General features: G+C 41.7%; 1 protein-coding gene across 2 annotated transcripts in view; it reads left to right on the top strand.

Annotated features, from left to right (window-relative positions):
- The first annotated feature begins 814 nt into the window (after positions 1-814).
- Tmem65 (transmembrane protein 65) overlaps positions 815-16,349 on the top strand; it is a 46,988-nt gene continuing 31,453 nt past the window's right edge. Inside the window, exons 1-2 of one of the 2 annotated variants that reach the window (XM_063231131.1) lie at positions 815-1,478; positions 15,225-15,302. In XM_063231131.1, the coding sequence (XP_063087201.1) occupies positions 1,223-1,478; positions 15,225-15,302 (334 nt within the window). In that variant the 5' untranslated portion in view covers positions 815-1,222. The remainder of the gene's footprint in view (positions 1,479-15,224; positions 15,303-16,349) is intronic. The other variant, XM_063231132.1, reaches the window with a different exon arrangement.

The raw sequence follows: 16,349 nt of genomic DNA on the forward strand, positions 1-16,349 counted from the left end.
AGAAGACCCTTTGACAAAGGCCTTACAGCTGGCTTGGACCTAGACACATAAAAATACTGGACAATGGCAGAGTTCTTTCCGCCCCAAGATGAAGGGGAAAACAAGACAAAACAAGACACAACACAGCACACCCACAAGCAGCGACCCAGAAGAGGCCGCAGACGCTGCTGCCTCGGGCTCCAGCATCAGCGATCTGCACGCGGTCGCAGTCATCAGGGCAGGGGCGGGAGTTCTCTGGCTCGACCGACCGCAGTCTCTAACCCTGCTCTTCGGGAGAGAACGGGTAGAACCGGCCCCGCTTCTCCTGGGAGCACCCTCGCCGGCGGGCGCCTCGGTGGTTGGCGGGCTGGTCGCGGTGGGCGCTGACCTGGCAAAGGGCGCGGCTGCGACGCCGCATTTTCCGAAGGCCTGAGCGGGGCGCTGCACCTGGGAGAGCGAGCTGCAAGGCGGGGCACCGCTCAGAGCAAGATCCAGACTGAGGACGGTGCGGGGTGGGGAGGGGAGCTCACAGCCTGTCCGGGAGAGGGGTTCAAAACTCGTTTTGCCTTTCCGCCGCGGTGGAGTTAGCGCGGCGGGGGCCGCAGGCCAGCGGGGCTCCTTCTCCCTCCATCTGTACGCCCTGGGGGCAGGGAGGCGCGCGCCCCCTCCCGGTGAGCGCTGCGGGGCGGGGTCAGAGCTCTGCGCCTGCGCCGCCCCGCCCACTCCCGCCCCTTCCCCGCGCCCCGCCCTGACGCTCTCGGGGCGGCCGCTAAGGGCAGCGCCAGCGGCCGGGGCCTGGGAGGCGGCTGCTGGGCGGGCGCGGAGCCCCACGGAGTGTAGATCGGGGAGTCAGAAGGGTGGGAAAACCGGCGGGAGAGGAGGGCGGCGCCACGGGGGGGCGGCGCGAGGCTGACTCATCCCTCCGGGCGCTGAGTGACAGTCGCAGACCCTCGCCGAGCGCCCGCTCCCGTGCCCGCGCTCGCTCCGCTCCTCCTCAGCCGGGAGGCGCCCGCCCGCACGCCCGCCCGCCCTGAGCTCCGCGGGCCCGGGCTCCGGAAAGTTTGTCGGGTCGGAGGGCCGGAGCCCCGCGGCCCCGGGGGCAAGAGCGGGGGCCCGCGGCGTGCATGGTGCCCGGCGCCGCGGCCGCCAGTCCGGAGGAGCTCGGGGCGGGTCGGGCTGAGCCCAGCGCCTCCCCTCGGCCCCGGCCCCGGCCCCGGCTCGGCGGGGCCACGCTCCGCCCGCCATGTCCCGGCTGCTGCCGCTGCTGAGGTGCCGGCCCGCGCGCTGCCTGAGACCGGGCCCAGCCGCCGCTGCCTTCGCGCCCCGCCCGCCGCCCTGGTGCAGCGCCCGGCGGCTGGGCACACACCCCAAGAAGGAGCCCATGGAGGCGCTGAACACGGCGCAGGGCGCGCGCGACTTCATCTACAGCCTGCACTCCACCGAGCGCAGCTGCCTGCTCAAGGAGCTGCACCGCTTCGAGTCCATCGCCATCGCCCAAGGTGAGGGGCGGGGGCGGGGCGCCCCCCTGCTGGAGCCCCGGCCTGGCGGGGACCCGCGCCTGGGACGGTAGGGGCGCGCTCGCCCGCGCAGCTGCCCGGAGGCCGGGAGGTTGGGGCCACGCCTGGCTGGTGTCTCCGGGCCCGTGGACCCCGAGTCCAGCCGGCGCTGTTGGGAGTTGGGTTTGCATGCGCCATGAGCCCCAAGCCCTGGCAGCCCCACGAGAGCGTGCACCCCCGCAGTTGGCGAGTCCCGAGAGTGCTGCGAACCCGCCGGGCAGGGAGAAAGTTTCCTGAATGGTTGTCAGACGGAGAATCTGGGAGTTCCCCAAACGGGTTGTAGCCTCCTGAGACAGGGATGCTCTCCGCTGCTGTTTCTGGGCGCTTCTGGTTGTATTAAGCAATCGAAGCTAAACGGAAAGGATGGAGCAAGCCCGGAACGCAGATCCATAGTTGGAAGCCCAAGGAGGTCCACACTGAACTCCAGGTTTTGTTGCCCCAAGTTTGAAAGAATGAGATAAATAAGGTATTGCAGAGCGGGAGGGAAATCTGTGGCTATACAATAAAAGCGTTCTGCCGAAAATTAACCTGGAAGAATGGAAGCAAAGCTATTTTTAAACTAACGTGTTAAAATAGGATATTTTTAAAACAAGTGCAGAATGTGGTGGATCAGAATTTGAGTCTAGGTGAAAAGGCTGAAAGTTCAAGAAAATCAAAAGACTGAAAGGAGCAAAGGACCAAAACGGAATCAGTCTTAAAATATTTTTGCCATTTAAATACTATGAATTATGTTTTTAAGTGTTAAAAGGTTTTGAAAAAGTGTACCTTTACCCTCCTGAAGTTGGTATATATAAACATCCCCATAAATTGTTGATTTGGAACATGAAGTTTGATTTGCCCGAGGCACTTGTATCATTGGACTTTGTGCATGAGTTATCTTTACTACTTCAGAAACTTATTAATTGTACTTGTTTGTTCTTTTGTTGATCAGTTCATGGAACATATGGAAAAGGTTTCTCCAGACCTTGTTTCCCCACAGTGGTTTTAGAGGAAAATATAACATTGCAATCACCTCAGTTATTAAACAAGTTGTAATGTTACAGGAAATCATAATTAGATACACAAGCATATTGTAATTTTGTGTGCACTCTGTAGTTTTCATATACTCAAGTCTGAAAATGTGTTCGTTGGAAAACAATATAGACAATCACATTACAGTGTTAATTTTTGACACTGGATAGGCAAAACTATTTGAGCAAAAGTAATTTACTGGAAATTCTGCATTGTCAACATGTTGCAAGATTGCAGGGCCCTTTGAATCTGATTTGATGATGGTATTGAAAAACATGTCCTGCTATAAGACTGAATACATTTTATCTCATACATTTTTACTTTTGAACATGCAGGCAGTATCACAGGAGGATACTCCATTTTCCAATGCAGATAATAGTTTAAAAATTTACATGATTTTAGCATCAGTTAAACTTATGTAAGTTGAAAGAGAGAGACAGAGAGAATGAGACTGGTAACATATTGTTCAGAAGAAACAAGTATATAGGAACAATGATACTCCAGTGTTGATTTCCTGTTTATATGGTAAAGAACTTTTACTGACTGTTACTGCTTTTGTTTTAGCTGTCACTTAGAGATGCTGCTGCTTTAATTTTTTAGTGCAGTCTTGGTGCTCACACAGATATCAGTACTTATAGTTATGAGAGAGCTAGAATCATCACTGAACAGATGATCTTATTCATTAATCATAGACCTTAAAAAGGATTTCACTGTGTGTGTACCAAGTGCACTTTCTAATGAAACAAATTTACTGTTCAAAGGGTAGTTTCCCACTACAGAAGTCTGTGTGTCCTTGGAAAGGGTACTGATGAACTGATGAAATTTTTTAGTATGGAAACATTGTAGACAAAAATCATTTTTACTTTGACATGGTTAGTGAAATCTGCTGAAATGTAGTATATTTGTCCTTATCTTTCTTCTATGTTTATCAGTACGCATGTGGTTTAATTTGTGACAAGATAAAACCTGAGAATAAATTTGTAAAGATAAGGCAGACTGGGATGTCTTATCGTGGTTAAATAAGAGATTACGATTTTTTTAAAATTACAAACTCTTTCTTTCCCAATTTTAAAGGAGTTTATGCTGTATCTCAATATGCTAAGCCCCAGCAGCCAAGATTTTGATAGCAATTTTTCTTAAGTTTTGTAACTAATGTCTCTATTTCTATTATAATGTAACATTTTGGTTTTGAAGATGGCAGTGCTCATTGTGTTAGTTAACCATTGTGGTATAACAAATTTTCCCAAAACAAGCATGTATTATCTCACAATTTCTGATACTCAGGAATCCTGCAGCAGCTTAGTTGGGTATTTCTGGCTCATAGGGTCTTACAAAGTTGAATTCTTGATGGTCTGGAAAACGCATTTGCAAAACGACTGTCATGGTTTTTGAGTTGAAGTGTCAGTTCTTTGCTGTATGGTCTTCTTGCAGGGCTGCCTGAGTGGTGTTTTCAAGTCATGGGTGCTGGTTTCATCTAGAATAAGTAAGTGTATGCAAGAAAGAGACACAGTCAGTCAGACAGACGGAGGCCAACTAGACTGGGAGCTGTAGTCTATTATAACTCCTTAAAAGTAACCGTGCATCTCTTTTGCTATGGAACATCGTGGGAGGGTACTGCATAGAGTGAGTAAATGAAAGGATGGACGTCATCAGAGACCATCGCGCAGACTGGCTTTATTCTTAGGTGAGGTATTGCAACTCATGCTCACTGTAGAATTACATGGAGACAACAAGAGCTGGCTCTTGGGCAGGCAACATAATGAGCGATACAATTTGAAAAAAAGCTTCTTGGCAAATGTTTTTGTTAAATGTGCACTTAAGATATGTTTAAAAAATTATTTTTATGAATAGCAAATAGATGTAGCAAGATGAATATAGCAGTTTTTCTATCAATAATAGAGTTTTGTTAGCTTACATTTTTTTCCCTTTGTATAAGTAGAAATTGTGCTTTTAAATTTGTTTTTTGTACTTTTCTACATCCATATCTATTAACCATGTACTTTTTTGGTCTTTTTTTTTTTGGTACTGGGGATGGAACCAGGGTATGTGTGTGTGTGTGTGTGTGTGTATTTATTTTTTTGAGACGAGGGCTTGATGGTTCTCTAGGCTATCCTTGCACTTGTGATCCTCCTGCCTCAGCCTTCAGAATTGCGTGGGTTCCAGCCATATACCGCAACTGTGCCTGGCTAATCATATAATTTTAAACTTTAATCTTACAATTTCCAACTTTTTTTTTAGTTTAGTTTTTTGTTTTAATACCAAGTAAATTTATCAGAAAAGAAGAAAGTAAGAAAACACCCCCACATTTTTCCCTGAGAAATTAATATCCAACTTACTGTGATTGTTCACTTAAGGTAGAATTAGTTTTGTTTTGAGTTTGCCATGTAGCTTAAATGGCTTTTGACAAAATGATAAAAACCTGGTATTAAGTTGAATATGTAGAATAATCACAAGTGAGATTTGTCACACAGTTTTTGGCCATAGGGATCCTGGGCCTTTAGCAGCAGTTGCCCCGTTGCTCAGGAGTAATTGAGAAAGAAACAATTCTGTTAATCTCACATCGGGAATAGATCGGGGATGATCTCGTACCCTAAACTAAGATGCACCAATGAACATACTTCAGTGCCTTGGTTAACATAATACAAGAGAGATAAGGGAAATACAGGCCCAGCAGGAGAGAATGAACAGGGGGTCCAAAACGGCTTTACTTGCACAAGGCTGGCCCCCGCTGGAACACTTTGGGGTCTCACTAGTGTGACAGCCTCAGAATGGTTTTAACACTTAGATAACGGGTCTGGGCTCCCAGAGGAGATGTTCACAAAGCTAGGTAGATTCGTATTGGTTCCCTTTTTCTGTTGTAACAAATTGTCACACATCTAATAGCTTAAAACAGTACAAACTTATTCTCTTAAAGTTGTGTGGCCCAGAGTCCAAAAGGAGTCCAACGAGGCTAAAATCAAAGTGTCAGCAAGTAAGATTCGTCCTTGCAGAGGCTCCAGGGAGAATCTGTTGCTTGCTTCTTTCCAGCATTTGGCATTCTTGCTTCTTGGCGCAGCGCTGGAATCTTGTTTCAGCTGTTGCATTATCTCCTTTCTCATTGACCTTTTTGCCTTCCTCTTAGAAGGACTCTTGTGATTACATGTAGGGCCAACCAGATCATTCAAGGTAATCTCTCTCAAAATCTTTAATGACACCTGTAGAGTCTCTTGCTGTGTAAAGTCACATATTCACAAGTTGGGGAATTAAGATGTGGACGCCATTGGGATCCATTGCCCATCCTAGTGTTACGATTTTGGCTTGGAAGTCCCAGAATATCATTTCTGTTCCATGCTATTGATCAAGTAAGTCACTGAGTCCAGTCCAGATTCACAGGGAGGAAGATTAGGAGGTGACATTTCATGTAATAGTCATACCCAATAATTGGAGTTTGTTCTTTTATGTGAATACATTAAAAACCATTTCTGTTGGAAATTTTGTATTATAGCCTTACTAAGGCAGGTGACTAATATATCAGCTTTTTTTTTTTTTTTTTTTTTTTTTTTTTTTTTTTAGGTCTAGGTACTTTATTTTGAGTACTTATTGTACTGGGTTCTAGTGTAATGATTTCTTTGAAAAGATTGTTTAGTGTTCCTTTCTCCATATTAAGATTTCTTACTCTTGGGGCTGGGGATTTAGCTCAGTGGCATAAGCACCTGCCTGGCAAGCGCAAGGTTGTGAGTTCAATCCCCAGCACCACAAAAAATAAAAAAAAAAAGAAAAAAAGAAAAAGATTTCTTACTCTTAGCAGTGTATTCATTTTGGGCTGAGGTTTTGTTACGGGAACTATCCTCCAAACAGGATATTTTAGCAACATCCTTTCTGCACTAAATGCCAGCAGCACTTCTATCATCCTTATCCTATTTGGCTATTGCAAAATGTCTCCAGACGTACGTAAATGTTCCTTGGTAGAAGAGGGGTTAGCAAACTCTCACTGTTTGAGAGCTGTTCCCTTATGTGAAAGCTGTAAGCTGTGTCTTCAGTTCCTCTGCCTCCTCTCTCCTCTCCTCTTATCCAGTGATACTTGTTGTTATAAGTGCATTGTTTTTGCTTCTAACTCAATGCAATGTGTATATTTGTTTTGGGATAAGAACAGAAGGATAATTCCTTACCTATCAGACTTTTCACCTCTATCTATTAAATGAACTTTCTGATGACTTTTCCTTGATTGCATTGTCTCTTTACTTCTCAGCTAAATTCTAAATACTAGGTAAAAACTTAGAAACTATGGCTCAGGGAAGTCAAGCATTGCGTTCGTTTAATGCACCAATATAGTTAATTTGAAATTTTCCATCAGAAATCACTTACTGATTCTTTTTATGGCTGTTGTAACAAGCAAGTTTTTATAAAACAAATTTTTGGGTAGGGAAGTTAAAATAATATAAAGTCAGTAATTTTTAGGATCATCTGATGAAAACGATCTGGAGCCAAAAGATAATGGATGATTTTGAGTGTTAGTAGAGATTGTTTTAGTTTTTAAAATGATGTTTACATAGCCACACTCTTATCCTGTTTCTTTTGGCCTATCAGTATAAAGTAACTGGAACACAGGGACTAAATTCCTGAGTGCAGATTTTATGGGTGTCTTGTGCAAGTCAGCTGAATTAATTAGAAAGTGAATGTATTAGTATTCTTTTTTCTTGACTCACAGGCTTCCCTCTGTTGCAAGTTAATGAAAACAATCACATAAAAACAAGTAGTTACATGTTAAAAATTGCCTCAAAATGATCTGAGTAACAAGAGCTTTTATAGGTAAAAGGTTTTCCAGGCAGCTCAGTGTCTTTACATTTCAGTAATAGCAGCACTCTGGGAGGCTGAGGCAGGTGAATCACATGTTTGAGCTCACCTTGGGCAATTTAGTTTGAGAGACTATGGCTCAACATAAAAATAAAAAAAAATGACTGGAGATGTAGCTCAATGTGAAGGCCCTCGATTCAATTCACAGTTACTCCTTTCCTCCCAAAAAAGGATTTTGCAGGAAAACTTTGAATCATTTGTTTTGCTGGCTTTTGATGGTACCATGTTTGAAGATCTAAAAGTTTTTTTCTGCCTTAGTAAAAATATAAGCACAATGTAGCTTTCAGTTGTTGAGAGTCCTTATCTCTTGTATTTTTACACAATAATTTGAGAGAGGTGCTTCTACTCATAGGCATTCTGATCATTATGCTTGATCCTCTAGACACTGCTGTTTCAGGGCATGTTTTGTAGGCTTTTATAGCGACCATGAAATGGTTGGGCTTATTAGCCTCCTTTTTCTAGTGTTCTCAGACTGTTCTGCACTATTGCTGTTCATACTTCATGGTTATGGAAGATTTTCTGCTTTGTAAGGAAGTCTCTTCTAGGCATTTTGTTATTTCTAACATAAGCTCCTCTGCTGTTGTGCACTCTTCTCCTTCATCCGTAGTGTTTTTGGATGTTTTTCTCTTTTTTTTTTTTGCTTTTATCTCTCTTTTAAAATTAACTGTCCCCCTATTTACTTCTCAGTAGAGTTTAATCTTGATAGACATTTCAAGGAGCACTATTATTTTTGCAGCTAAGCATTAACATCTGTCACATGTTATTGGTTTTTGTTAGCTCTTAAAACATGGAGACAAACCTATGGTTTATCTCTAAACATTGCTACACTGGGAGTAAAACCCTCAATAAGTGGATCTTCAGGTGGATACTTTATGTTTAAACTATAGCACTATCCAGTAGTTAACTGAATACATGGGCTCTGGAGTACCTGGGGAAGGTTCAGGTTGGAGAACTATTGAGTGTATATAGCAACTAGGCCAAAGTGAGTAAAATCAGGAGCTCCTAGGAATTAAATCTGAAAAACAGCAATATCTATTGTAAAGGAAGAGAAAGAACCAGAATTAGGTAAGGAATAATGTCCAGAGACCCAGGAAAAAAAGCAAGAATAACATATCCCAAAAGCCATAAGTGTTCCAAGAAAGAGGGAATGAATGACTAATGCTTTTGATAGGTCAAAGAACCACAATGCTGAAGGTTCATTGGATTTAATAACCTAAAAGAGATTGATGTCTTTGTTGGAGCAATTTTATGATTAACTTGTGGGGAGAAGCCAGATTTTAGTTGGCTTAGAAGGAACCGTGAATAAAGAAAATTCAACTCTAATGAGAACTTAGGATGTAAAAGGAAGATGTTAGACATTGCTAGATTTTATCTGAGATGCTCTATTTATTCATTAGTCAGAAGTCTGAACTTAACTTTAAGCACATTACTAGTATGTTCTTTTTTTATAGATAGTTCCTGTGTAGAATTCTAGTTGATCAGAGGCATTATTTTATGCTGTATGAACGTAGATTTCCTGTCTTCCCTTACTTTTTCCACTCAGTTCTCAATATATTTAAGATTGGAGAATGACGTTCTTTTTTCCATACTTTGAAAAATCGTATTGTAGAAAGCTGACACTTTAACATATTTTCTGTGGCAACAATAACCATCTTGCAGATACCTGTTTAAGGGCTTATTAATCTTCTATTTACTTAACAGCAAAAATATTACTGTGTGCTTCTCTATGTTCTCAGAAAGTTAAAAATGACCAAAATTTTTTTTAAATGAGGCGTACATTTTAGAAGTAAGCAAATAACACTGCTTTTAAGCAGCATTGTGTAGAAAAACCAGTAGCTATTTAGCAGATGAGATCTTTTCATGGTATGAAGCCTATAGACAAATGGAATTTGCCACATTTTACATTTGCCCTATTTGCCCAGTCATCAGCTGTTGATCAGTTTAAATTCAGAAACTACAAAAGTTAAAGGAGTTTTGTGGTGTTTTAGGAATCACATCAGGAGAAACAAGTTCAAATAGCTCTGAATTAGTGTTGTCAGGGAAAGTGGTAACTTACATGTTGAGAAGGAACAGGGGCTGGTGACTGATAGAAGACGAAGAATGTGTACACAGAATGGAAATAGTCATTAAATTTGAAGGGTAGCCTCTCTGTATGTGCCTAGGGCACAGAGGAAGTGTGCTGTTGTTTAGGTAGTCACAGATGCTTGTAATCAAAGGTGTCCACAAAGTTTACATTCCAGGCAGCAGCTTAAATTGTACATGTAAGTCCTACATCCATAATAGCCTCCTGACTATTTTGAAAAGCTCCTTCAGTGTTGCTTTCACCATAATTTTCTTTTCACACAGCCATCCTGCATTGGTCTTAAAATTTTCATCGAAGTCAGGCGTATGATTTGAAACTTCATTTTTCTAATTAAAGTACATAGAGCCAGAGGAACTTTTTTGTTGTTGCTATTGAGATTAAGCATCAACTGTAAGAAGAATGGTGTCTTAGTCACTTTTCTCATTGAGACAAAATACTTGACACCTAAAGTTAGAGCAGGAAAGGCTTATTTAGCTTATAGTTTGTAGAGATTTCAGTCCATAGTTGGTTGTGGCATGGCAGAGGAGGCATGCAGAAGGCAGCAAGGGACAACAGGAACCCGTTCTGTCCCTTGTGTCTCGCCAGGTTACCCACCCTTAGGGCAGATCGCACTCACACCCAGGGTGGGGCAGCCTTACTCCTAGCACTGTCCATCTCTCCCAGCGTTGCATCCATGTTCCCAACAGCACACACCCTAGATCTGGCCACCTCCAGAAAGCCACACTTATTATTCCATGAGGCTTTAGGGGACGTGGAGACATAAGCCATAACATACGATCACTTACAAGATCTGACACAATTGTTCCTGCACTGTAAGTAACCAGCGTATTTGTTATAGGAAATTCTCCTTTTGTTTATTCACATGACATTTCAGTTGAAACCTTTGGAACAGGAAATTTAACTTTATTCAATTTTATAGAGCAGTCAGGAGACCAACACAATAATCTGTCTTTGATTTTGTGGTGTGCCCAAGATAATTCAGTGACCACTATTTGTGCATTGTTGGGGCTTAGAAAATGCTATTCCCCATACTGGTGCTTGCGTAAGTTGAGAGCCCTTAGAAGCTGCCTCAGAGTCCTTTTGACCTTGTATGTTCCTCCATCCCTTACACAGGCATAGCAGAGAGTGTATTCTTAAATCTCGTCAAATAACCAGAAAGAGTAAGCAGGAAGAGGAAACAAGCACAGGGTACTTAGTGTGATCAGACTTTACTTATTCTTCTGAGGGCACCTGAGGGGTGGAGGAAGAAGACAGACAGGATTATAACACACTCAGTTATTTAGAGTGGTATCACTGTAGGTGATGTAACATACCAGTGATCCATTACAGTGAGCCAGGAACCGTACTTACTAACACCAGTGGAGGTGGTGCACAGCAGGCTGAGTGTTGTGTTGTGGTGGAAATGAGTATATGTGGAAGACCCATATATCAGATGGCACGCATGTGTGTGTGTGCGCCCACACACACACACACACACACACACACACACACAATCATATAAGGGGACTGACCAAAGGACCTCCCCACAGCTTCACCCTGGGGATCATTACAGTGGACCTTTGGGTCCCTCAGGCCTTGGAAGTGACAGGCTATTTCATTGTGGCCTCGTAAGATTATAAAGCAGGTCCCCAACTTATGAACATTCAAGTTGTGAACATTCACAGATGCAAACAGTCCTTGCATTGCACATTACCTAGTGACATCAGAATCCTTAGTTTAAGTATATTTATTCTACGTTTGAACAACAAAATCACCTAATCGTGTTTTTCTCAGATACATCGCTATTACAAAGTGATGTGTGACTGTACATTTTTCTTCATCTTTTATTTACCATTATGATTTGGGATAATACTGTCAGATGAAGTCTTACTTCTTCAGTGAGCTGTGTGCCCAGTCAGACATAGTTTTTCTTTTTTGTGTTATTCTCCTCCTGTACCTTTATTACCTTTAAAATTACTTCTGAAATTTTGAAGCACTCTCCAATTAAAAAAAAAATTCAAATACAGTACAAAAGCCTTTGTTTCTGCTTCTTAAATCATTAGAAAATGAGGTTCTGGCAAGGTGCCCTGTCATCCCTGCCCCCGGTTTATTTCCTTGGGTGGTAGTTTCTTAGGGATTAACTTGTAGGCAGTTTACTGTGTGTACTGTTGGAGTCCTCACCTTACAAAGGGAAGGGAAGGAAGCAGGTTTGGGCAGAGGTCGATGTAAAGTGGTGAGCCCTGTGAGGAGCTCTGGAGTTGGGATAACCGTTTCATACTGCTCTGAGTTGCTTGCAAGAACTGGGTGGGCCTCCACTGCTGTCAAAGTGAGCTGTTGGATGTAGATGACCCTGGCAGGGTGCAGGGCCTTGGAGGAAGCAGCATTCTTCAGCTGGGCAGTCCCTAAGGATGGCTGTGGAGAGCTCTGTTAGCAGGACTTGGAACAGCTAAGGACTGGACGTGCATCCAGTGTTTACCGTACCTGGAGTGCTGCGGTGTGCATTTTCTGCTAAGGGAGCATTGCTCTGGAGGCCACAGTATAAAAGTAATGTAGTACCAAGTTTCATCTCATTCATCCTCCATACTCCTTAAGAGCTGAAAGATCCGGACCTGAATCACGCATTGTTATTTAGTGGTTATGCATCTTTAACTTCCTTCCATGTGGAGTAATTCCTCAGGGTAGCCACTGCACTCAATGTAACAGCCTTGTCCTGTACTTTTCCCACTCTAGCTCTAGAATCAACCATTTTTCTAAGGATCCCTGGTTTCTTTCAGTGCGCAGTGTTATTTAGAAACCACCCTCTGGTAGTAAATATGTTCTTTGCTGTTAGAAGGTGGCTATTTCCAGACCCTCACAGTAGACAAAGCTAGTGAACAAAAGACTGTATTTATATGTAATATATGTCATTTCTGTTTCTGTATCTGTTTTTGTAGTATAAATAAGAGTTCGTAACAAGTTCTCTAACGCTAATCCAATACCACAAAGCACATTCCTGTTTTCTTACTTTCTGGTATTTCTAGGCATTACCTAGCAGAGCAGTACCTGGCCCTTGTTACTCTTGGCGTGTTTGTTATGTTGACCACTGCAGCAGGGTGTCATCAGTATCCCATCATCACCAGGGCCGACCTTTTCCTCATACCCATATCCTTCTCACTTCAGCTCAGGCACGGACACCCTGTGCCACAGAAGCCCTTCCTGCTACCATGCAGAAGCCCCTCTCACCCCAGTTGCATCTGACATCTTCTGTCAGACTGACCCCATGCGTGGGTAGCGTCATCCTGCTTGAGCTCTGAGACTCTGCTGTACGCTGCTGTCTGGCTGTCTCCTGCACACGTGCCTGCTTTAGTCCCACCTCGTGGCTTTTAGAGTGAAATGTTGTGGGAAGCAGAGAGTTACCTCCTTCTCTTCAACCACGTACTCAAATCTGTAAAGCCTTAATTAAGTTCAGCACCTTAGAGCTTTACTCTTCTGGAGGCTGTCTCTTTTTACGCACATGATTTCTTCCCTTTGAAAATTTATGTTATAACTTATTATTATTATCTCATATTCACCCATATACCAACTCCAACTCTGTAACTTTTGTGGAATTATTTTCTGCAAGGTTTTTGTTTGTTTGTTTGTGCTTTTCTGGAGACAGGGTCTCACTATGCAGTTCAAGCTGGCCTTGAATGCATTATGTAGCCTAGGCTGGCCTTGAACTTGTGGCAGTCTTCCTGCCTTAGCCTCCGCAGTGCTGGGATTACAGGCATGTGCCACCATGCCAGTCTTTCTGGAAGTTTTTTCCTTTAGTAATAATGCAAGGACAGATTTTTTTTTTTAAAAAAATTGCTAGTTGATTTGTGAGAAAGTTCCTTTACTTTGGAACTTAAGATTTAGTAATTGAACCATTTTCTTATAGATTAGTAAATCTGCAGCTGATAGTTAAATGATAGTAAATTCAAGTAATTTAAATGGGAAATACTTTTGAGAAAAAGAATATTCTTCCCTTTTATTTTTAATTAATTTGTATATATAGAAAACACATTAGATTCTAATGATATATTTTTCTGGATTTATGACATTTTATTAAATCATTTTTTATAATTAGAATCCTGTTTTGCTTGAATTTCAGTAACTCTTAAATAACATCTATATCCAACAACACAATTCAAATTTTATTTATCTCATTCCTTTAACTTCAAATAATTGGATGAAGTACAAACTTTATTGTAAACTTTGCTGCTGTCTCCTCAGTTCACAAATCATTATGTAAAAACAGATGATCATGAGATTATTATTTATTATACTTACAGATAGAAAAACACGCTTATGTTTCGTTGTTTATTATGTTCCCTAGGGATAAAGCCACATAGCATTTTACAAAAATGTGTACTCCAAAGGGAATTGAAGACCTGACCCAGGAGCAGGGTGCCCCTATACTCAGCTGCTCAGGGAGAGCAGGAGGATTTCTTGAATCCAGGAATTCTGGGCCAGCCTGGGCAATATAGTCTAAAGCAAGGAAAAGACTGAAAAGGAAATTGACTAAAAAGCAGCAGTGTAAGGCATAATTGTATTAGTTGGTTTTCCCTTATTATAGCAAAATACTTGAGGCTAATAACTGTTAAAAAAAAAAAGATTCGTTTAGCTTATAGCTGTAGAGGCTCAAAGGCCTGCATGTGGTGATGGCTGTCTTACTAGCAGAGTCTTGATGTGCAGGGCATCCCATGGCCAGAGATGGGGCACGGGTGTATGATTCTCTCTAATTCGATCTCTCTTCTTCTGAACTGCTGGTAATGTTATGGCAGCTTCAGCCTGATGACTCTAATTCTAATCATTTCCAAAAAGCCCCACTTGTAAACCACATAGGTAATCAAGTTTTCACGCTCTTAATACCTCACAGTGGGAATTAACTTTCCATGCATGAGCTGTCGGGAACATGCTTGAACTTTGTCTAAACCACAGCACTGATAATGCCATAATGAAATTCCATTCCATTCCAGCGGAGTACAGAAGAAACGGCTGGGAATGTCAACACTGGCACCGAACTGCTGCCATCTGAGATGCCAGGAGAGTTCAGGGAGACAAACTTATTGATGTAAATGAGGAAAGTGAAGAGGCTGTGATGAGACGGTGGTATTCTGCAGGAAGTGATCCTAGTGAAAAGTTCACTTTAGTAAAGGAAGTCTCAGAGATAATTTCATGGCATTGAACATGTAGAGGATAAAATACCCTGTGGTAGTCTAGGCTTGGAAAGGATGCTGACAGTTCACCAGCATAGGGGAATTGTGCTTGCTCCGTATGATTAGAAGTTATAGGATGAGACGCTCTATGAAGAGGACTAGCGCTGTCTAAAGGAGATAAAACATTTTAATTGTTAGTGTTTTTGTTTCAAGTTAGTGTGCTAAATTAACTTTAGTCTTACTATTTTTAAATTTCTCTTTACATTTATGCTTGTCAGTAAGATTTTTTACTGTTTTGACAAAGACCTTCAATTGTTCCTGAAGGTCACAGAACAATTTAAAATTTTCCTGTTGTTTTCTGTGCTAGGGATCAAACCTGGGACCTCACATGTGCTGGGCGAGTATTCTGTCACTGAGTTACACTCCACCCCTACTGGGTGTTAAGACCATTTTATCAGTGTAAGCGTGTATCGCCAGCTTTGCTGACCTGTATGGTATTGTGCAAAACAAGGACTGCCTTTGGACTAGCATGTGGTACTTCAGAAGTGCATGCGTATCCCTTTGTTTATATTTATTGTAATGACTTCATTGTTTGAATACATTTTGAATTTACAATATTTTTAGCATGCAGATATCCAAAACCTGAGATTGTCATTGTGAAGCGTGCAAAGGAGATATCAGCAGAGAGCCCTGATAGTTTTGGTACAGTACAATCTTGTGGAGGTGTTTGTCGGATGTTTATTGCAAGTAGCAAAGTGTCTGTTTGACAGTACGTCTTGCTTGTTTGAAACAGAATGCTTTGGAAGTTTTTTGCAATAGTATTTTAGACTGTCAGTCAAATATTTATTTCTGTTGTCTAACCCAGGCCTTTGTGGCTATGACTGAATAATGCATGGTTTACTAACTGAATGATTAAATTATGGAGCTGAAAAGATGAAATCATTTTTACTTAATTATGTTTAATGTATTTTAAAAGTTACTGAAATAAGCATAGCAAATGAAATGTAAGTAACAAGGGCTATGAATTTCTTTAGGATAAGTGAGTTGGAGAAAAGAACTGTGTACAGAAATCTCAGAATATTCTAAAGATAACTTTTTTAATTAATGGAACTTCGGGGAACATTCAAGTTTTGGTTTCTTTAGGGGATCTAACATAGGACCTCATAGAGTGTTCTGTTACTGAATTATATCCCAACCTACATTCAGTATTTTTAAAAAATATATTCTTGAATAGTTTGAAACTTTTTGTAAGTTCAAGGCCATTAATGTAAGTTTTTTAGATTCAGCCAACATACAGTTTGATAACCTAATTTAAGTTACATGCTGTGGTAGTGATAGAATTTGTGTGTGTTCATGTTTGTATATATGCATGTATCTATGTATAAAAGATACACACCAAGGGTGAGAGAGAGATTAATTTTGTCCTTTTATTATTTTTATTACTTTTTATATATTTTGTCTAAGAAGCGTAAGATGGTGTTTGAAAATGAATCTGAAATACTTTATGTTTTTGTGAGCCAGTAGAAATTTTGTATCAAAAAGACTTAATCACTCCAGTGATTCAGTAATCCATTTTTGGAAGACTGATGAGGGCAGAACAAAATGAAATGTATTCTCTTCAAATGTTTTGGTATCAAGGGCAAATTCTAGAACTTCAGAGAAATATGGAGGCATAGTGTGTGTACACATACAAACATATGTAAGATACATATGTGTATTAGCTTGGTAGCACATTGCAGAAATCCTACA

Source organism: Cavia porcellus, unplaced genomic scaffold, assembly GCF_034190915.1.
Source record: "Cavia porcellus strain 051 isolate PalLab524CR breed Dunkin Hartley unplaced genomic scaffold, mCavPor4.1 scaffold_19, whole genome shotgun sequence".
NCBI lineage: Eukaryota > Metazoa > Chordata > Mammalia > Rodentia > Caviidae > Cavia > Cavia porcellus.